This window comes from Dendrobates tinctorius, unplaced genomic scaffold, assembly GCF_039654945.1.
Source record: "Dendrobates tinctorius isolate UK_male_01 unplaced genomic scaffold, ASM3965494v1 ptg000103l, whole genome shotgun sequence".
NCBI classification, from domain to species: Eukaryota; Metazoa; Chordata; class Amphibia; order Anura; family Dendrobatidae; genus Dendrobates; species Dendrobates tinctorius.
In genome coordinates, this window is record NW_027361771.1 from 12,420,266 (window position 1) to 12,444,215 (window position 23,950).

Here is a 23,950-nt window from a genome sequence, read left to right on the forward strand (position 1 = left end):
ACTATAGGCATCATACATGCTAAAACCCCCAAATTAGTGCAAGATTTGTTTGGAGGATTAAAGTATACATTCCTAAGAACATTCAAACCCTCAATAAAAAGGAATGGGGGAAAAAATAGAAAAAGAATGGTTCACTGCTCTCATCTTCAAAGAGAGGGTGTACCCCTTTGAGTTGATGAGGAAGAGACAACCCTGTGGGATAAAATTTCAATGTTTGATGTAGCAGTGGCCAGATCATCCAGGAAATCAACATTGCCTTTTGAAGACATGGGAATCTTGAAAGACCTTCTGTATAGGAAGGTTGATGGTAACCTAAGGCACATCCGGGAATCCTCCGCAGGAGCCCTGAAACTTGCTATATCGGCAACCTGTACAACCAGATCCATGAAGATCTGGAAGGGCAACTGAATGATTAAGTTCAGAGGATAAAGATGCTGGACAAGCCTACCTCTTTTGCAGGGTGAAGCAGCCATTCTTGCTGATGCATCGGCAGGCTCTGTAAGGTTGGTAGGCAGGTCAGAAGGTCTCTCTAACTCTTAAGGCACGGTGGCTCAAATGTTGGCCTGATGATGTCCAGTTTAAGACCAAGCTAAAGTATGTTACATTCCTTGTGATGGAAAGGTTCTCTCTGGTCAGATTCTGGACCACATCCTGGACAAGGCTGATGATAGTAAGAAGGGGTTCCCCAGTTCGTCCATCCCTCAGTATAATAGGTCCTTTTAGGCTATGTGCCCTCGTTGCGTGTTAAAACGCACACTGAAAACCAGACTCCTTCCCAGAAATCGCACCATTTCACCACGATTCTGTTTGCGATTTTGCCGTGATTTTATCACTTTCCAAGCGATTTGAAGCATCGCTTGGAAAGTGATTGACAGGTTGGTCACACTCGTCAAACATAGTGTTTGACAAGTGTGAGCAGCTTTTTACTATTGAGGCTGCCTATGCGGCATCAATAGTAAAAGATAAAATGATAAAAAAATAAAAAATCGGGGTATATTTACCTTCCGACGTCCCGCGCTGTCATCCTGGGCCTCAGCGTTCCCAGCGATGCCTTGCGAGACCTGTGATGACGTTGGTCTCTCGTTACTATAGCGATCTCGCGAGACCACGTCATCACAGGACGTTGCCGCAAGGCATTACTGGGAACGCTTAGGCCGGAAATGCAGCGCGGGACGTCGGAAGGTAAATATACCCCGATTTTTTATTCTTTTTTTACAGGGGTATGGTACCCAGGGCCTGGAGAACAGTCTCCTCTCCTCCACACCGTGGGTACCAACCGCACATGAGACGCTTAACTTCCCGCATGGTGGGCATAGCCACATGCGGGAAGTAAGCGATTCTCATGCATTCTTATGGGTGCGGAATCGCGGCAATTCTTTGCGATTCCGCACAAAAGAATGATCATGCTGCGATTTTTTTCTGCGATGCGATTCCGCCGCGGAAAAAAGCGCAGCATTAGCACAGCATGTGCGGAATGCCATAGGAATGCGTGGGGTGCGTTCTGTACACGATTTTTAAACGTTTTCGCGCCGAAAATCGTGGCAAAAACGCTTAAAAATCGCATCGTGGGCACACAGCCTTAGAGAACAAGGTATGCCTGGAGAAAACGTCCCCAGGGATCAAAAGAAAATGAAGGACAGAAGAGGAAAGGTTAGAGGATTGATGTTTGTTTGGTTCCTCCTCATAGATGTGAAGCAGTTCTAAAAAACTGTGGGTATACAACTGAATATTAGGTTAGTGATTCATAGGAATGCTAAATCGACAACAAAATAGTACATATTGTGATCTTGAAAAGTCAAATGCAGGCATTGCTATTTTTTTTTTTTGAACAGCCCAATATTCATTTTTTATTTTTATGTAAAGTAGTTAAAAATTTTATACATGTCTCCATGTTTTGAATTGGCACATTTGGCACCTCGGTAGCCACCTTGGCCACTTGGTAGCCACTTTGGCACATTTGGCACCTCTGTAGCCACTTTGGCACATTCGGCACCTCGGTAGCCACTTTGGCCACTTGGTAGGCACTTTGGCACATTCGGCCCCTCGGTAGCCACTTCGGCCACTTGGTAGCCACTTTGGCACATTCGGCACCTCTGTAGCCATTTTGGCCACTTGGTAGCCACTTTGGCACATTCGGCCCTGCGGTAGCCACTTTGGCCACTTTAGCACATTCGGCACCTCGGTAGCCACTTTGGCCACTTGGTAGCCACTTTGGCACATTCGGCCCCTCGGTAGCCACTTCGGCCACTTGGTAGCCACTTTGGCACATTCGGCACCTCTGTAGCCACTTGGTAGCCACTTTGGCACATTCGGCACCTCGGTAGCCACTTTGGCCACTTGGTAGCCACATTGGCACATTCGGCCCCTCGGTAGCCACTTTGGCCACTTGGTAGCCACTTTGGCACATTCGGCCCCTCGGTAGCCACTTTGGCCACTTGGTAGCCACTTTGGCACATTCGGCCCCTCGGTAGCCACTTTGGCCACTTGGTAGCCACTTTGGCACATTTGGGCACCTCGGTAGCCACATTGGCACATTCGGCCCCTCGGTAGCCACTTTGGCCACTTGGTAGCCACTTTGGCACATTCGGCCCCTCGGTGGCCACTTGGTAGCCACTTTGGCACATTCGGCCCCTCGGTAGCCACTTTGGCCACTTGGTAGCCACTTTGGTACATTCGGGCACCTTGGTAGCCACTTTGGCCACTTGGTAGCCACTTTGGCACATTCGGGCACCTCGGTAGCCACTTTGGCCTCTTGGTAGCCACTTTGGCACATTCGGCACCTATGTAGCCACTTTGGCCACTTGGTAGCCACTTTGGCACATTCGGCACCTCGGTAGCCACTTTGGCCAATTGGTAGCCACTTTGGCACATTCGGCCCCTCGGTAGCCTCTTTGGCCACTTGGTAGCCACTTTGGCACATTCGGCACCTCAGTAGCCATGTTGACACATGCTGCCACTTTGCCTCGGGGGCCACTTTGGTGCTCCGGGCCCCTCAGGGGTCACTTTGGCACACTGGGCTTCTAAAGCCACTTTGGCTCCGACTGCAGTGATGGCGAACCTTGGCACTCCAGCTGTTGGAGAACTACAACTCCCAGCATGCCCTTGCAACCTGCAGTAGTTGAGGCAGCAGTTGAGGCACGCTGGGAGTTGTAGTTTTACAACAGCTGGAGTGCCAAGGTTTGCCATCACTGGGTGGGGCTTTTCAGAAGCCATTGGTGCACTGCACCTTTAAGACCTTGAATCAGCAATCTGTCAGGTTCATTTAGCTAATACGGGTCATGTGTGGAAGCTGCATTTGCATAGCTGACATCTTTGTAAAGGTCACTGCACCTGTGCTGTGGCTTCAATCCATGTCAGTTGGGGGTCATGGAAAGGTCGCCATTAATTCCTATGGGAAAATTTTTGCTTAAAATACGATTTAAAAAAAACCCAAAAAACTACAAATCGGATCGACTCCAAAAATACATAGCACACCTGTCCCCACCGAGGGCTTCGAAACGCCGCCTGAATGGGGTCTCTGCGCCGAGTGGTTCGGGCCGCATTAATTGCAGAAAACGCAGAGAAGTAGAATATCTAGATGTGTATTTCCTGAAGGAAGTACAGATAGTGCTTTGAAATGGTGCCCGGGCTGCCCCTTTAAGAGAGACTTGCCTGCTGCCCTTGCAAGACTTTCAACTCAGGATCCGTTTTAACTGTGGGTGCCTCTCAGGGGGCACTTTGGCCTGTGGGGCCCCTCAGGGTCTGATTTGGTGAGTGGGGCCCCTCAGGATCCGATTCGGTGGCCTGGACTCCTCAGGGCTTGAATTGGTGGACGGGATCCCTCGGTCCGATTTTGTGGCTGGGGCCCCTTATGGTCTGATTTGGTGGGCGGGGCCCCTCTGGGACCGATTTGGTGGGCGGGGCCCCTCTGGGACCGATTTGGTGGGCGGGGCCCCTCTGGGACCGATTTGGTGGGCGGGGCCCCTCTGGGACCGATTTGGTGGGCGGGGCCCCTCTGGGACCGATTTGGTGGGCGGGGCCCCTCTGGGACCGATTTGGTGGGCGGGGCCCCTCTGGGACCGATTTGGTGGGCGGGGCCCCTCTGGGACCGATTTGGTGGGCGGGGCCCCTCTGGGACCGATTTGGTGGGCGGGGCCCCTCTGGGACCGATTTGGTGGGCGGGGGCCAATCTGGGCCCTATTTGGTGGGCGGGGCCCCTCAGAGTCCGATTTGGTGGGCGGGGGCCCCTCTGGGCCCTATTTGGTGGGCAGGGCCCCTCAGAGTCCGATTTGGTGGGCGGGGCCCCTCAGAGTCCGATTTGGTGGCGGGGGGCCACTCTGGGCCCTATTTGGTGGGGGGGCCACTCTGGGCCCTATTTGGTGGGGGGGCCACTCTGGGCCCTATTTGGTGGGGGGGGCCACTCTGGGCCCTATTTGGTGGGCGGGGCCACTCTGGGCCCGATTTGGAGCTCCAGCCCTTTAAGATTCATTTCGGTGCGCCGGCCCTTTAAGAATCACTTTAGCGCGTCGGCCCTTTAAGAGCCAGTTAGGCGCACTTGGCTTCTAAATCCACTTTGGCGCACATTCTCTCTCAGGGGCATGCGTCGTGATGAATCTAGATTTGCATTTGTGCTTTGGGTTTCACTTTAAGAGCTGATATTATCTGGCAAGAAACTGTGTCCTGGTGGGGTCATGTAAAGTTCGTAGGCGTTGGCATAGTAACTGGGTGTGCCTACGCATATCAATGAGCTTAACTGTCATTTGAATCGCCTCACGACTGCCCAATGTATTCCTATGGCAAAATTTTCCCATTGAGACAATGCATTCCAATGACGGGGAAAAAAAAATTTCAAACGCAAATTGCGCAAAAGCTACAAATCCGATCGACACGAAAAATACTTAGCACACCACTCGTGGACGCTGGCTTCGAAACGACGCCTCAACGGAGTCTGCGTGTAGCGGTTCGGGCCGCATTAATTGTGGAAATCAACTGAATAATAATAATAAGAAGAAGAATTAGATGTGTATTTCCTGAAGGAAGTACAGATAGTGCTTTGAAATGGTGCCTGGACTGCCCCTTTAAGAGAGACTTGCCTGCTGCCCCTGCAAGACTTTCAACTCAGGATCCGTTTTAACTGTGGGTGCCTCTCAGGGGCCACTTTGTCCTGTGGGGCCCCTCAGGGTCTGATTTGGTGCGTGGGGCCCCTCAGGATCCGATTCAGTGGCCTGGGCTCCTCAGGGCTTGAATTGGTGGACGGGATCCCTCAGGGTCCGATTTTGTGGCTGGGGCCCCTCAGGGTCCGATTTTGTGGGCGGAGCCCCTCTGGGTCTAATTTAGTGGGAGTAGCCCCTCAGGGTCTGATTTGGTGGGCGGGGCCCCTCAGGGTCCGATTTGGTGGGCGGGGCCCTCAGGGTCTGACTTGGTGGGTGGGGCCACTGTGTCCGATGTTCTGGAGGGGTCATGAAAAGTTCGTAGGCGTTGGCATAGTAACTGGGTGTGCCTGCGCATATCAATGAGCTTAACTGCCATTTGAATCGCCTCAGGGCATGTTTTCCCTGTGGCAACATTTTCCCATTGAAATGCATTGAGGAAAATGTTTTTTCAAACGCAAATTGCGCAAAAACTATAAATCCTATCGACACAGAAATTACTTAGCACACCACTCGTGGACGCTGGCTTCGAAACGACATCTCAACGGAGTCTGTGCGTGTAGCGGTTCAGGCCGCATTAATTGTGGAAAATCAACTGAATAATAATAAGACGACTAGATGTGTATTTCCTGAAGGAAGTACAGATAGTGGTTTGAAATGGTGCCCGGACTGCCCCTTTAAGAGAGACTTGCCTGCTGCCCCTGCAAGACTTTCAACTCAGGATCCGTTTTAACTGTGGGTGCCTCTCGGGGGCCACGTTGGCCAGTGGGGCCCCTCAGGGTCCGATTTGGTGGGCGGGGCCCTTCAGGGTCCGATTTGGTGGGCGTGGCCACTCTGGGTCCGATTTGTAGGCCAGGGTTGATCAGCCTCTGATTTGGAGCCTGGGGTCACTCAGCTTTCGATTTGGCGCGTCGGCCCTTTAAGAATCACTTAGGCGCGTCAGCCGTTTAAGAGCCAGTTTGGCGCACTGGGCTTCTAAATCCACTTTGGTGCACATTCTCTCTCAGGGGCATGCGTCATGTGATGAAGCTAGATTTGCATTTGTGCTGTGGGTTTCGCTTTAAGAGCTGATATTATCTGCCAGAAACTCTGTCCTGGAGGGGTCATGAAAAGTTTGTAGGCGTTGGCATAGTAACTGGGTGTGCCTGCGCATATCAATGAGCTTAACTGACATTTGAATCGCCTCAGGGCATGTTTTCCCTATGTTAACATTTTCCCATTGAAATGCATTGAGGAAAATGTTTTTTCAAACGCATATTGCGCAAAAACTACAAATCCGATCGACACGAAAATTACTTAGCACACCTCTCGTGGACGTTGGCTTCAAAACGACACCTCAACGGAGTCTGCGTGTAGCGATTCGGGCCACATTAATTGCGGAAAATCAACTGAATAATAATAAGAAGCAGAAGAAGAATAAGTTAGCAGCGTTCGGATTACAAGATAGTGCTTTCTTTAAAGCAATATAAATATAAGAAATTGGATTACAATATGTTGCTTGAACCTAGAGGTTCAAGCAACATAATAATCATTTCCACCAACCTCGTTGGAGTGCCTGAGAAATCCTTTCCATCTTTAAATTCCAATTAGGTCTTTCCTGGAGTTTCTCCAGCAAAGATTAGAGTTGGGGCTAACCACTAGCACTCTTAGGCTGTGTGCCCACGTTGCGTTTTTTAAGCGTTTCCGCAGCGCTTTTAGACAAGCGATTCTGCTGCGGAAACGCTTAAGAAAAGCATCTAATGTAATAGAATGGAAAACGCACATGTTGTGCTAATGGTGCGTTTTTTTCCGCTGCAGAAACTCTTAGCGGAAAAAAACGCAGCATATTTCATTAATTGTGCGGAATCGCATGCGTTTCCGCATACATACACTGTAATTGCAAAAACGCATAGGAAAACGCTTGACAAACGCGTCAAAAACGCGTGTCAAAAAGCGCATGCGTTTTCCCTGGCATGGGCATGCGCTTCTGCTCAGGAAAAAAATGCTTGAAAAACGCTACGTGGGCACATAGCCTTAGGCTATGTGCCCACGTAGCGATTCTGAAGCAGAATAAACCTGAGCAGAATCGCACACCCTGCTCCCGGGAAAACGCATGCGGTTTTTGACGCGTTTTTGTAAGCGTTTGTCAAGCGTTTTTGCATGCGTTTTCCTAAGCGTTTTTGCCCATATAATTCATGGTATGCGGAATCACGGGCGATTCCACAAAATTAATGAACATGCTGCGTTTTTAATCACTAAGCATTTCCGGAGCGGTTAAAAACGCACCATTGGCACAACATGTGCGTTTTTCATAAAAAATCAATTGGATGCTTTTCTTAAGCGTTTCTGCAGCAGAATCGCTTGTCTAAAAGCGCTGCGGAAACGCTTAAAAAACGCAACGTGGGCACACAGCCTTAGGCTATGTGCACACGTAGCGTTTTAAAACGCTTACTAAAAACCGGACTCCTTCCCAGAAATCGTGCGTTTTTTTCCGCGCGATTTCACCGCAATTTTACCGCGATTATGATCGTGATTTTGCCGCGATTTTCGCGTGCGATATTCAAGCACTTTCCAAGCGATTTGAAGCATCGCTTGGAAAGTGATTGACAGGTTGGTCACACTCGTCAAACATAGTGTTTGACAAGTGTGACCAGGTTTTTACTATTGAGGCCGCCTATGCGGCATCAATAGTAAAAGATAGAATGTTAAAATGCTAAAAAAAAAAAAAAAAAAAAATCGGTGTATATTTACCTTCCGGCGTCCCGCGCTGCATTCCCGGGCCTCAGCGTTCCCAGCGATGCCTTGCGAGACCTGTGATGACGTAGTCTCGCGTTGCTATAGCGATCTCGCGAGACCACGTCATTACAGGGCCTTGCCGCAAGGCATTACTGGGAACGCTTAGGCCGGGAATGCATCGCGGGACGCCGGAAGGTAAATATACCCCGATTTTTTTATTCTAAGCGATTCTCATGCATTCCTATGGGTGCGGAATCGCGGCAATTCTTTGCGATTCCGCACAAAGAATGAGCATGCTGCGATTTTTTCCGCGATGCGATTCCGCCGCGGAAAAAAGCGCAGCATTAGCACAGCATGTGCGGAATGCCATAGGAATGCATTGGGGGCGTTCTGTACACGATTTTTAAGCGTTTTCGCGCCGAAAATCGCGGCAAAAACGCTTAAAAATCGCTACGTGTGCACACAGCCTTAAAGTCCAGATTGCGACCCTGGGAGCATTGTATAACTATAAATTGGCAGGAAATAATGTCAGTTAATTTCACATTTACACAAATGCTTGAAGATAGGTTATATCTTAAGACCAGGTCCGGCCTACCTTCAAAAAATAGCCATGAAATTTCCTGGGTGCCAGGGGATTGTTCTTCCCTCCTTTTGTGCTGATCCTAGGAATCCAAAGGTGGAAAAATTCAAGACGCTGGATGTTAGATCTTTATACATTTACAGTGGCTTGCTAAATTCCCCTCCCCCTCCTTTTTAGGTTTTTTACTTATTTTGTTACATTACAACATGTGTTTAAAGGGAATCCGTCACCCTTTTTTTCGACTATGAGCAGCCGGCACCGCCATCAGCGGCTTATCTACAGCATTCTGTAATCCTGTAGATAAGCCCCCCCCCCCCGATGTAACCTGAAAGATAAGAAAAACAAGTTAGATTATACACACCCGGGGGGGCGGTTCGGTTCGATGGGTGTCGCGGTCCGGTCCGGCTCCTCCCATCTTCATACGATGCAGTGCGCAGGCGCCGGGAGAGGTCCGGCGCCTGCGCACTGCAGTATTCTGCTCTGCCCTCAACAGGGCAGAGCAGTGTGCCGGACACGACAGGCAGCAAAGAAGAGGGACGGCATTGTCTTCTTATATATGTTCAAATCACCCCCCCTTTCGCCCCATTCAAAATAAAACCATAAAAAAAATTAAACATACACATATTTTGTATTGCCGTGTTCAGAATCGCCCGATCTATTAATCAAAAAAAGGATTAACCCGATCGCTAAACAACGTAGCGAGAAAAAGTCAAAACATCAGAATTTTTTTTTGGTCGCTGCAACAGTGCATTAAAATGCAATATCGGGCGATCAAAGATTGTATCTGCACCAAAATGGTATCATTAAAAAGTCACCTCTGCATGCAAACAATAAGCCCTCACCCAACCCAAGATCACGAAAAATGGAGACGCTATGTGTATCAGAATATGGCGGGGTTTTTTTTTTTTAGCAAAGTTAGAATTTTATTTCACCTCTTAGGCTACTTTCACATTAGCGTGTTTTAGCGCTGCGCCTTGTGCGCAATAGAAACGGATGCAAAAACCGCATCATGCACTTTGCATGCGTTTGCGTTTTTAAGCGCATGTGTTTTTAAGCCCATGTGTTTTAACCAGTTTCTAGCCATGTTAACTCTTAAAACGCATGCGATTTTAAACGCAGGTGTGCGCGTGTCCATGCACACGCCTGCGTTCCCATAGACTGTAATGTGATTTTGCGTTTTTTGTTTTTTTTTTTTTACACAGGTTGGACGGACCAAAAATGCAATAGGTTGCGTCCGGCGCGCCTAGGCGCACACTACAATAAAAATCATGCACACGAAAACTCATACGAACGCGTACAAACGCTAGACCATGCGCTTCCATGTTAAACATAGGGGCGCATGTCGCATGTGCATGGATGCGCACGATGCGCTGCGCTAAAAAATGCTAATGTGAAACCAGCCTTAGATATAAAAAAGAACCTAGACATGTTTGGTGTCTATGAACTCGTAATGACCTGGAGAATCATAATGACAGGTCAGTTTGGCATTTAGTGACCCTAGTAAAAAAAAAAAAAAAAGCCAAACAAAAAGCAAGAGTGGGTTTGCACTTTTTTTGCAATTTCACCGCATTTGTAATTTTTTGTAGTACACGACATGGTAAAACCAATGGTGTCGTTCAAAAGTACAACTCATCCCGCAAAAAACAAGCCCTCACATGGCCATATTGACAGAAAAATAAAAAAGTTTTATAGCTCAGGGAAGAAGGGGAACGAAAACACAAAAACGAATATTCCTCCCGGGGTTAAGGAGTGAAATAACTGTTTGGAGGTCCTCTCATGCTCTGTAATCTAACTGATATGGGGGAAAGGTTCCCCACTTCTTATTTAGTAGGATCCTGTCCTTGATAGGTGGATCCCCTCAGGTGGTGCTGTCATGGGCTCTGGAAAATTCCATTACTGGTAAGTAATTTAGTGTGTTCTTACCACGCACCTCCAACTTTCATTCATACCAGTGTTTCGATGCTAATAAGGTCAACATTCATGGCACTGTGCGTCATTTGTAAACCTGCTCATTAACCTTATGTTTGCAGGTTAATAGCGTTATCTGACAGGACAGGTTCCCTTTTAAGATTGACATTGCGCTGACTGATTTGTAGATGTATTACAGAAGTTTTCTGCTAATAAAATTGAAATTGAAGTAGGAGTCTGCTTAATTTGTGCAGAGACTAGAAACCTGGGTAAGTTGTGCTTTTACCTTTTTTATTAGCAATGTGATCTCTATATAATAAATCACATGGTGCCTGGTAGATCATGCTCTGATGCAATGGGACTGCTGTTAAGGACTTGAGGAGCCACCTATGCTATCATGCTGTGAGGCGAATGCCACACTTCCTTCACCCTGTGGTCACATTACATCTGGTTCTCTAAATAGTTGCAGCAACGTCTTCCTTTTTTTTTTCTTTTCTTTTTTTTTTTTTTTTATTATAGAATAATAAAATAATCCTGGACAACCCCAGTAAGTTGCTATTGCCAATTTCTGATTTTACAAGGCTGCTAATATTATTTTATACATAGTGGACAAGTAAAGCTAAATAACCCCATAGCTAACCTTTCCACAATATGGATTTGATTGGTCTTTGACTGCAGAATTTCCTTCCCTCTATGCGATTGCAGACTGCTGAATTGCACACTTATGATTCCGCCATCCTCAAGGCGTGTGGGCGCTAACTGCATGTATGAGATTTGTATACTTGGTCACCTACCAACCAGACTCTTGCGCCTTTGAGTTCTTCTATTGAGAGAAGTTGGGTGGAACTAGTCACTTGACTGCAAGGAAGCAAATGTCTTACATAGTGACTGCCCAGCTGCCTGGAGAATACCGGATAATTGTGAAGATTCAGCAGTCACATAGAATAACTGCAGAATTTTCATTTTGCTGTACACACTGCGTCTTCACGATGCCAGCATACCCTGAAATTTTCTGAAATTGCTGTAATGCAAAAAGTGGCGATCTGATCTCTGCCCCGTACTCGTAGGAAGGGGCAAAAAGTAAAGCAGTTGCCTAACATTAGTAGTATTTAATATTTCTGTTTCTATCTAGATGTTCTTCTTCAGCCAGCCCCAGCCCTTACCTGGAGAACGATAGGAGGCATCTTGGACTTTTATATGTTTTTGGGTCCAGAGCCCAAGTCAGTGATCCGCCAGTATCATGAAGTGATTGGTAAGAATGCGAGCGTACAAGAAAATCTGAATCAGTTTGTCGTGGAATGGATTTATTTCCAGCTAACTGGAAAACTTTATTAAGCTGTGAACATAGTAATTTTTTTAATAAAATATGACTTGTCCACCAAGTGGACATGTAGATCTTGTCCATAAAAAGGTACATCTCCTGACGAAATGTAATTAAATACTTTCTTATTGTTAAAAAGAATTAGCATTCTTTTTAGAGGGAACTTCCCATTTGATTAATGCTGCTCCTCCCACATGTTGTTTATGGGACTATGTCTCTCTCTTGGCTAGTCCAAGGCCAATCACCAGTGGTTTCTCCCCATCTTTTAAAATGTCTTAAGATTACTTTATTTTTTTTTATTTTTATGTGTCTGCCAGCACTAAAACCTAAAGTGTTAAAATTGGTGCTGGGGGACACTGTAGACAACTGTCAGATCCAACGCCTCACCTCCATGGGCGCTGTGCAGATGAGGCTTTCCATGCAACAATTGACTTAGGAATTAGTGAGAAGACCAGCTGTCCTGATATAACTTGTAATTTCATGACTTATTTTAAAAATTGGCAATATATTGCTTCAATTGTTGTTTAAAGGAACTTTTCACAATGCTCATTCAGTCAAGTCTGCCAGCATAATATTATATAGCAGCAGGAGCTGAGCAGATTTTTACTCTTCAACATTGAAGCAGCAACACCAAGAAGGACAAGCTGTACGATTATGCAAATCGAGGAGATAGAAGGTGTCGTGAAGATCTGTCAAAGATCAAATCTTTGAGTACCTAGTTTCAATCTGGGGCATAAACTATGGACTGAAAGCAAATTGTTTTTGTAGCTAAATGAAATCTCCAAATTAGGTCAAGTGTTTTGGTATGATTGTGAAATCCCTCCTGTTCATTGATGTGTCAATTATTGACACTTATCCCAAATTGAGATGGGTGGGATCTTTGAACTGAGAGACCTCAGAAGATGTTGAGCGTAGACAAAGAACTGTTCATCATTGTGTGTCCCACTGATGGGGAGAATGAATGATGAACAGAAATGATGGCAAAAAGTGCACCGATGCTAACCTCTGCACATATGGATCATCAGATGAAAAGAATGGTGCGTAGTAACATAGTCTGTACTGATTAGAAACTAGACATCACACACAGATAGTGATGAGCGAGTATACTCGTTGCTCGGGTGTCCTCCGAGTATTTTGGCGTGCTCGGATATTTAGTTTTTGCCGTCTTAGCTGCATGATTTGTGACTGCTAGACAGCCTGAATACATGTGAGGAATGCCTGTTTCTTAGGGAACTCTCACATGTATTCAGCCTGTCTACAAGTCGCAAATCATGCAGCTGAGACGCCGAAAACTAAATCTCAGAGCACGCCAAAATACTCGGGGGACACCCGAGAATGCTCGTGGAGATCCGAGCAACAATGCTACTCGCCCATCACTACACACCAAGCCTATTGTGTCAAGCAGTGTCTGTATAAAGAATCAGAAGATGTTTGAATGACATTGGGCTATAAGACAGCCATCCAGCTACTGGTACTCCTTTGACCTCAAACTGCTGCTTTCAAAGACTATCATGATGCAGATCAATGGCATGGCAATGAATGCTTCAATGGAGTTCTAACCATTTCAGCAGTTCCACTTTTGTCTTGGATGTAATGATAGCTGGAGATTGGTCTGGAGACCATGTGGGCAATTCTATGAAGAACACTTCACGAGGGAGCATCACATTGGTCCTGCTCCCAGGGTCATGTTGGAGGGGAAGAAGCATAATGTATGCTAACTTGACAGCTCTAGTCTTCATTCCAGGTACACGAATGACTCGGTGTTGCATTGATTTGCTCATGAAACCAGAAGTACAACCATTTCTACAAAGTGTACCTGTAGCTGTTTTTCAAAACTATGCCATGCTACCTAAAAATGCTACCCTAGCCTGCAGTGTCTCAGCAGTTGTCTCTCATCTAGCACATCTCTGACTTCATTCGTCAGCAATTACAGATAGGCTTGCCAGCAATGGATCTTGGTGGTTTGTCTGGCCAAGTGCATTCAGCTTGGAAGACCATTCCTCAGGCAACCATTAATAACCTCATTGATAGCAGCCAAAGTGTGGAAGAGTGGGGATTTCTGCATGTTGCATTCCATGCGCGATAATTTAATCAAGATGTCTTGAAAAATTTCCAGAACTGTATGGCTTTTCTTCTTGATCAATTTCAGTGTCCAATTTGAATGGTGTGATCGCTGGGGAGGAACTGACAATGCCACAATTACAGTTCATTAAGAGGCGCTCAAGAGTGTCTGACGAGTCTCGTGCGACTCCATGCACCTTGCCATAAATCTTACTCTAGTTCTTCACTGGAGTAAGTATTCTAGCGTAAGGGATGCCACGGCTTCTCATGAATTAGACTCGCTGTAGTGCCACGTCCCAACTTCTTCCATTCTGACAAAGCTGGGAGAAATTGATGTAAAAATGCCACAAATCACAAAATGTCTGTGCAGCCACAAAATTGCTTTGATGAATCGAGACCATACTGTTTCCCAATTAATTATTTTAATAAGAAAAAAAAAAAGGCTGATAATTTTTCAGATTTATGGAATACATTTCCATTTCTCAGAACCAATAGTTTGGGTACAAGAGTTGTACTTTAGTTTTTTGAGTCCCTTGACTTGTTAATATTTAGCTAGGGGTTATTTTAATAATTGGCTAATGGATACTAACTATGACTTTGTCTTTTCAGGACTTCCCTTCATGCCTCCACTTTGGGGTCTGGGATTTCACATATGCCGATGGGGATACTCGACTTCAAATATGACTCGAGAGGTTGTAAGAAATATGAGCAAAGCTGAAATGCCTTTGGTAAGCGGGAATACAATTCTCCACCACCACTTTATTTCACATCTGAATACTAGACCCTGTTCTATAATATGTGAGTGTTTTAAAGCAAATCCGTCACCAGATTTTTGCTACTCCCATCTTTTTTTTTTAAATCAGATAATTTTTATTAACAGGATTCAAATTGACATTGCACACAATTGTGTCCAAAAAAAAAAAGGAACAAAAAGGCGCATAGACCTGTTTACAAACATTTTAAAACCAATCCTCCAGTTCCCTCCCTCCTCCCTCCCTCCCTTAAATCCTCTATAAACGATAATGAGACATTAACACCCATTGCTTACACGTTAAAACAGCATCCCTCCGGAATCATTTTCTCTCCACCCATGGTTTCCAAAGTGATTCAAAAGATTTCACACTTTTCCTTTTCTTATAAATATCCTTTTCCATTTTAATCACTACATCAGACTGTCTATAAAATTCCCGCAGAGTCGGCGGCTCCCCACTCAACCAATGTCTGGCAATCAATTTACGTGCAACATACAATAATCTAGCTATGGCCAGTTTATGATGATTTTTCACTCTGATCTCCTCTACATACCCCAAAATGCATACCACAGGATCCCATGTGATTGTACATCTATACGATTTCCCAATTGCTTCTCCCACCTCCGACCAGTATGTATTCAGTCTCGTACACTGCCATAGCATGTGCAGAATCCCCGCTCCCTCAGACCGGCACCTAGGACATTCAGAAGTCTGTCTCAACCCTGCCTTATAAAGCCTATCTGGAGTTCTATATACTCTGTGAAGTACATAATATTGTGAAAGTCTACCCGGCTCGCTTAGTGACAACTGAGGAATATACGCCATCACATCTTCCCATATATCCTCCTCTATCCTTCCCAACGCCTCCTCCCATTTCTCTTTTGCTTTAATGGGAAATCTATTAAGAAAGGTATGTAATAAATCCCTGTAAATATCTGAAACTACCCCTTTCGTTCCTCCCGCCGCACAGACATAGTCCACTAGAATATCCCTACTAATTTTCATATCCATCATTTTACTCTGCGCCAGATAGGCATGTCTCACCTGTCCATATTGAAACCTACTGGTCTCCCGCAACCCATACCTCCCCTGCAGAGTCTCAAAGGACAACAGCCCCCGTGCATCCTGAATCTGATCTACATATAGTATACCTAGTGATATCCAATTTTTGAATTCCCCCATTTTAATAAATTCAGGTAGTACTTCATTATTCCAAATTGGGGAGAGATTTGTTAATGCTCCCACTTCTCTTGTCCTTTTAATTGCCTCCCAAACTCTGTGGACTAGCATCAAAGTAGGATAGGTCGCACCAGACTTCACAAAACTCCCTGCCTCCAGACCTTGAACCAATGGGTCCCTTCCCACCAACCAACCCATAATCCTTTGGACCGAACCCAATCCATTCTCCTCTCTCCATCCTCTCAACTGTTGACCCTGTGCTGCCAAAAAATAAATCCAAGGATTCGGAAGAGCCAGTCCCCCCCCATCTTTAGGCCTCTGCAGGAGTTCCAGCCTAATTCTTGGCTGTTTTTTCCCCCAAACAAGGTCACGAAATATAGAATTGATGGTATGAAACCACTTTCGGGACAACCAAACGGGGGAGTTATGCAATATATATAACAATTGGGGCATAAGAATCATTTTAGTTAAGTTTATCCTACCCACCACAGAGAGGCACAGCCTGCACCACACCCCTACTTTCTTCCTAAATTTGTCCAACAATGGGGACAGATTTAAATCGACATAACTCGAAAGAGGAAGAGACACCTGAACTCCCAGATATTTGAACCGCTGAACCACCAGCAACCTGCTACCCTCCAGTGCCATCGGAATATCCCCGCCCCCCTCATCTACCAGCAAGATATTTGACTTTGCCCAATTAATCTCCAGACCCGATACATCCCCAAATGCCCTAAGAATGTTCATCACCCCCTCCAATGTCTCTCCAGAATTTTCTAAGAATAATAGCATGTCATCTGCGTGTAGGGTTATTTTCTCCTCTATCATGCCATATCGGAACCCCCTAACCAAAGTCGAATTCCTGATTGTCTGTGCCAGGGGCTCCACAGCCAACGCGAAAAGCAGCGGCGACAGCGGACACCCCTGCCTAGTCCCCCTATATAAACCAAAACTCCCAGAGACCCCCCCATTAACTCTCACCCTAGCAGTTGGAGAAGAATACAGTAGCCTCACCCACGAGAGAAAAGTTGGTCCGAAACCAAAAGATCTCAACACCTCCCAAAGATAGCACCATTCAACACTATCAAACGCTTTACGCGCATCCAATGAGACTACAATTCTACTCCCTTCATTATCCGACGGCAGCTGCAAGTTCAAGAATAATCTACGTAGATTCATCACTGTAGACTTATTTGGCATAAAGCCAGACTGATCAGGATGGACCAGACCCTGGACCACACTTGCCAGCCGGCCGGCCAATACTTTAGCTAAAATCTTAACGTCCGCCGACAATAACGAAACTGGCCTATACGACTCCGCCAATTCCGGTTCCTTTCCTTCCTTTAAAATCACTACTATTATCGCGCCTCTCATGGACGCCGGCAGCTCTCCCACCCTTAACGCCTCCTCAAAAACTTTTTTTAATTTGGCCACTGAAATGTCCATTAAATTCTTATATATCTCAACCGGGAGTCCATCAGCCCCAGGAGCCTTGTTGTTAGTCATTGACATAATAGCAGATCTAATCTCCTCCTCCGTTATAGGTTCATCCAACCTCCCCCTATCGTCGTCCCCAATCCTAGGCAGATTCGCCTCACCCAGGAAACTTTCAATATTCCCCACTATATCTCCCAACCCAGATGAATACAGCTGCTCATAAAAACTTTTAAACTCCCCCAAAATATCCTCTACTTCCGTCAATACAGTCCCTTCCCCCGTTCTTAATTTGTACACATATCCTGATTCTCTCTGTGCAGCAGCTACCACCGAAAGTAAGTGCCCCACTCTTTCCCCATCCTCAAAAAAACTGTAATTTCTGAAAAGCCCTTCTTCTCTCCGCCTTTTTCATATATAGCTTATTAACCGCTTCCTGAGCTTCTTTTAGACTACACTTAGTTGTTTCTGATGGGTCCAACACCGTATCCCTTTCTGCTTTTTCCAAATCCTCTATGATCTCCTTATCTTCCAACCTAGTCCTGGATTGACATCTAGAAATCTCCCTAAAAAGAAGACCCCTCAGAAAAGCTTTCATTGCGTCCCAAACCACCCGCCTTTCCGCACTTTCCTCATTAAACTGCCAGTACTCTGTGATTTCCTTCTTAATGATATCCATATCAATATGTTCAAGCCACAAGGGATGAAATTTCCATCCCACCCCCCGCCCCTGCCTCCCACCTGTTTGTCTAATCAAGAGCTCTATAGGCCTATGGTCGGAAATCACCCTCGGCAGATATTCTATTCCACAGATCAAGCGCGTCATTAATACATTTCCCAGTGCCAGGTCAATCCTGGAGAGGGAGCCATAAGTTGCCGAATAAAAGGAGTAACAAACTACGCTCTCATTCCTCACCCTCCAAAGGTCTACCATCCCCATCTCCGTCATATAATTTCCAAACTTCGACAGTTTTTTAATACCTTTGCTTGAATCTTTCTTATGTCTATCCCACCCTTCGTCCATCACATTATTGACATCCCCAATGATTAACATGGGTAGCCCCATACCCCGTTTATATAATTCAAATATTTCTTGTACCTTTTTCCCCGAATATGGGGGCGGGAATTAGACAGCCGCAAGACATAGTGGCTGCCCATAAAGTTTGCAGAATAACAGAACATATTGCCCATCTCTATCTATATGGCTCTCAATTTCTTCAAAGGGCGTAGACGCCCCAATCAACACCGATACCCCCCTAGCATACGAGGAATACGTAGAATGATAAGACCTCCCTATCCACCTTCTTTTTAACACATCTACTTTTTCTGCAAGTAAATGTGTCTCTTGGAGACAAATGACCTCCGGGCCCCGTCTTCTCACATACTCCATTATTGCCGTTCTCCGATTCCCCTCCGACAGTCCTCTTATATTCCAGCTAACAACTTTAATTGTGTCTCCCCCCATGAAACCTCACAAGTACCAATTCCTGACCCCTTAAAATAGGACACTGTTCCCAGCAAACTGTAAGTCTCACTTCCCCGTAACAGCCCCCAACCCTCCCCTCCCTCCTCCCCCCCCAATATTTCTTAACACAGTAACCCATAACTAATCCGCTGTTGTAGTTCACCTCTCTTACCAGAGAGTAGGTAGTCCAGCGTCTAGCTACCCCTTCCACAGTACCTGCGATCCGCTGTTACTAAAACATCTCCCCCACCCCTCCGCATATAAAACAACATTATGACAATAAGTCCTCCGGAAACCACAATAAACTATTAAACCAGAGTCCAAAGGCAGCAACACGGCAGCATCTTCTTCATTTCCAGCCTCGTCCCTTCACTTCCCTCTTTCTTTATTAGCCGAGAGCTTCTGCTGATTTAAGTCCAGCCACTTATTGGCTTCTTCTGGTGTTGGGAAAAAAGTGAACCGTTCCTAGAGCTACAACTCTTAATTTCGCTGGGTAGAGAGTAGAATACATCAACTTCAAATCTCTCAATCTCCTTTTAACCCCTCCATAGCTCATCCTCTGTTTTTGTACCTCAGCCGAGTAGTCTGGGTAAATAGAGATCTTCTGGCCATTAATACACATGTTTTCAGCCGTACGAGCACACCTCAATATGGCATCTCTATCTCTAAAGTTCAGGATCCTAGCAAGGACCGTACGAGGGGGGGATCCCATCGGAAGGGGTTTCATAGGAACTCGGTGAGCCCTTTCCACCACAAACATCTTAGACAGGTTATCAACGCCTATCTTGTCCTGGAGCCAGTTTTCAATAAATTTTGTAGGGTCATTTCCTTCAGTCTTCTCAGGGATACCCACTAATCTTACATTATTCCTCGGTGAACGATTCTCCAGATCATCAGTCTTATTAATCAGAGCAGCACATTTTTGCAGACACTGAGTGTGGGACTTTTGTATTTTAGAGATATGGTCTTCCAGCACACTCACTCTCTCCTCCACCTCTCCCACTCTCTTATCCATTTTGCCCATGTCTGCCTTTATTGTATTAACTTCTGTAATAGTCCCATCCACTCTGTGAGTTAGCGTTGTTATTGCAATCTTGCATGACCTGATCAACTTATAAATGTCCCGTAAAGTGGGTTCCCCTGTAATAAGCTCCTCCACATTCTCTTGCTCCACACCATCCTTTCCCCCTCCATCTTCTTCCCCCTCTGGCCCCCCCTGTACCGTATCAGCCTCAGAGCCTTCTCCTTGCTCATTCCTCTGCTCTCCAGCCTGTTCCTCCTTCTCTTCAGCGATCTCCTGCCGTGCTCCCTCCACCCAGGTATACTTTTCCAGCTTGGCCGCCACTTCTAGCCTCTTTGCATATGAGGCGTTTGCCGCGTCCGCTCTCTCCGCCGCCTCCACGCTGTCGGCGCCATCTTGGGTCCGGATCCCCGCTCCTGTCTTGGCGTTCTGCTGCCTTCTCCGGCCCATCTCTGCAGCTCCGCACCGCCTCACCCGTTGGGGCCGACCTCCCAAGTCTTCCCTCAGTCGCCCAGAAAATCACCAGCCTCCAGAGGGGTCCTATCGTCAGGATAAATGCCGGGTCACAGCGGAGGAGCTCCAGAAGCCGACCGCTCACATCAGGTGCTAGGCCACGCTCCCCGCTACCCCCATCTTAAGATCAGTATAATGTAAGAACAGAGATTCCAATTCCAACTTATGTCACTTACTGCCTGCTCTCATTTTGATAAATCACTGCTTTATATGCTGCAGATCTAGCAGTTCTCTGAATGTTGAGCTTTGTATAACCCCACCCAAATCACTGATTGTCAGATTTCACAGTGTACAGAGAAAGCTACCAATCAGTGGTGGGGGAGGGCTATGCAGAAATCATGATTATGCTTGACTACCTGGCAGCAGGTTTACTAGAACTCTAATGATCTCCTGCTGATAAAATTCTCATTTTATCAAAACTGCATTAAGCAGCCCCATAAGTGATACATCGCTGGAATCGGTTTCTCTTTCTCTATATTATTCTGCTCTAAGATTAGGTGGAAAAAAACGTGGCAGATCCCCTTTTAAGTAGCTGAACTAAGAAAATTGGCAAATTAAGTATTACGGTTACCTATTATGATGGATAGGGGTTGACTTAAGAGAAAATATCTACAGGAAAAGTAACAACTGTGTGAAAACTGGTAGTTCCACCGCTGGGGAGTGATTGCTGCTGTTGAACAGCTTAGATGTAGCTGTCAATCTCTAACTGCAGCATTTAAATGGTTATATCCGGTGAAAGGATCTGTTCTGGTGACCATTACCTTCCTCCCCTGTGATGCAGTTGTGAGGAGGCTGAAGGCCAATATCGCTGCCATCTTGGCAGTCTAGTGAAGCCCAGCCACAGATTAAAGTATTGCAGTATGTAAAACAAGAACAAGCAATCGGATGTTGGCATGTTCAAGTCTGTTTGATAGACTTAAAAAACTTTTTTTCAAAACAAGAAAAAAAATTAACCTAATTTTCCTGAGATTAAAGATATTAATTTTTTTTTAAAACATAACCTAAAGTGGTGGTATTGCCTCATCAGTAAAAGCTCAATCTAACAAAATGTTAAATTATTTTTCGGCTTATTCATTGGAGGACACCAGAACCATGGCTTAGTATGCTACCAGTTAGGTTAGGTGCTAACCTCTCTCTTTTTTTTTTTTTTTTATTTTTTTATTTTTTTTTTTTTTTAAATTCTGCCCTAGGGACAGATTTAGGATGTCCCTTTTTTCCTTTGTCACCCAATGAAGTGACCTAGAAATGTAAGAGTTTCAGTACTCACTGTAAAACCTCTTTTTGTGGTCTTCACTGGGGACACCAAACCCACCCTTGGTTACCTGGTCAGGCATGCATTGAAGTGGTTTTTTCTTCTGAAGTTGGTTATGCTCTAGTTCATTTTTGCTTCCCCTACTACTTTCTCACAAGCTGAGGAAGTCTGATGCTAGCATGCGAGGTATAGTCTGCTGGGGAGGAGCCAACTTTCTTTTAGTAAGATGCAGCAGAGTAACCTATGGTTCCTGTGTCCCCCAATGACGACTGAGAAAAAGATTTTAAAGTTTGTACCAAAAAACTTCATTTAACTTGTATGGTAAACCCTATAAAGAAAAGAGAATGACAGAATTTCCATTTTTCAGTTAGCTATGTCAACTTCACCCCTCCGCCTTTGCCCAGAAAAAAAAAAAACATTGCATGTACTGGCTCACTACGGGAAAAAAAAAGCTGTCATGCCAGCCCAATGGGGGGGGGGGGGTATGTAGAGTTAGGTCCAGAAACATTTTGACAGTGACACAAGTTTTGGGGCATTTTAGAAGTTTATATAACGATCTTGAATATGTTTTGGTAATCAAGATACGCTTAAATTGCAGAATCTCAGATTTAATTTGAGGATAGTTACATCCTAATTGGAGTTAAAGTTTTGAGAATTACAGCTCTGTAATATGTAGCTCCCTTTTTTTTTTTTTTTTCTTCAAGGGACCAAAAGTAAATGTACAGGGATGTACAGAAAGGACCGCTAAGATGTCAGAGTTATACTGGTTCATCTATATCTATTTTTGTGTATTTGTTCATATATTGTCTTTAGTATTTTTTTTATAATTCTGACATCTTAGCAGTCCTTTTTGTACATCCCTGTGTTGTGCATCCTTTTTAGCATTTGTCTAATTTTAATCATTCATTGTTTATTGTCCAGTAATTTTTTACCTGTATTCAATTAATAAACTATTTATCTTTGGACTATATGATCGGTTTCTTCTTCCTGTCTTTAGGTTAGGAAGGAAATAGTATGGTATAGGTTTAAGCACATGCCTGGTGAGATGTGACTTGGAGAGTAAATTAACAAGTTTTTCTTTGGTAGGAAAGTACAGTAGGTTATTGGCGAAGAGCATTGGTCTGTTATGTGGAGGTTTGCATTTAGTGATTTCTGATGTGGTTATTAAAAAGTTTGGAACATTCTGCTGAAATGAGGGATGAAGGAAGGAATAAAGTGTTGAATAGTTTGGGGCTGTTGGATAAAGACTATATGAGCTTTCAATTTGACAATTGATTTGCGCGAATATCTAATATATAAAGCTCAAGTGTGTATGTATGTATGTATGTATGTATGTATGTATGTATGTATGTGTGTATGTCCGGGATTGGCATCCGCACCGTCGCAGCTACAGCCACAAAATTTGGCACAGTCACACGTCTGGACCCCAAGAGTGTCCTAGGCTATGTTGTGAGGCGAAATTTTAACCCCGCACGATCCAATTCACCAAACAATTTTGCCCCATCTACATAATGGGGAAAAAGTGTGTGTGTATCAAGCCCCGCCCCTCATTATGATGTCATAATGGTTGCCATGGCGACACTGATGTCGTCATAGGTTGCAAGCCCCGCCGCTCATTATGATGTCATAATGGTTGACTATGGGATGGAGGATGTGTGATGGGCATATGGGCACTGGACTATGGGATGGAGGATATGTATGATGGGTATATGGGCATGGGACTATGGGATGGAGGATGTGTGATGGGTATATGGGCACTGGACTATGGGATGGAGGATGTGTGACGGGTATATGGGCATGGGACTATGAGATGAAGGATGTGTGATGGGTATATGGGCACTCGACTATGGGATGGAGGGTATGTATGATGGGTATATGGGCATGGGACTATGGGATGGAGGATATGTGATGGGTATATGGGCACTGGACTATGGGATGGAGGATGTGTGATGGGTATATGGGCACTCGACTATGGGATGGAGGATATGTATGATGGGTATATGGGCACGGGCCTATGGGATCGTGGATATGTATGATGGGTATATGGGCACGGGCCTATGGGATGGAGGATAATTATAATTTGCTATAACTAACCACAGTTAGTTACTATGCCCGGGCAGCGCCGGGCTCTTCAGCTAGTGGTTTAATAAATGACATGGCATGGTGTACCATCTTTAGACAGACAGTTTCCTGGGTTCTGTATTTCTGGTTTCCAAATACTTCAGTAAGTTACTATCTTCTGGCAAGACAGTGATGCCAATACATATTGTGCAGCTTGGAAACCTAATCTAATACTCCATGAGTGATAGTGGTGCAGAATTAAGAATCCAGTTAGCTTTGCATTATACGCTTCTTTAAGCATCTTTAAATTTCATCACTATAATTCCCAATAGCCCTAGAAGGGAACAGTTATTTGGGGGCGTAGAAGGTCAGTCTACAGGGACTTGCTGAGGCCAGATTCCCTTAATCTGATTTGTGTTTCAGCTGTCCGTCTGGCAGGTTCAGAACGTGCTCCATCATTATAAACACATTATATTGATGCATTGGCTAACAAATGTGTTCCTCAGCCTTAGATTTATTGGCATGGTTACAATTCATTTGATTATGTATGATAGCTGGA

At 45.3% G+C, this 23,950-nt stretch overlaps 1 protein-coding gene across 1 annotated transcript in view; it reads left to right on the forward strand.

Moving 5' to 3' along the window:
- GAA (alpha glucosidase) overlaps positions 1–23,950 on the forward strand; it is a 148,495-nt gene that overhangs the window by 49,357 nt on the left and 75,188 nt on the right. The window contains exons 6-7 of the mRNA XM_073588085.1: positions 11,465–11,584; positions 14,324–14,442. Coding sequence (XP_073444186.1) covers positions 11,465–11,584; positions 14,324–14,442 — 239 coding nt within the window. The remainder of the gene's footprint in view (positions 1–11,464; positions 11,585–14,323; positions 14,443–23,950) is intronic.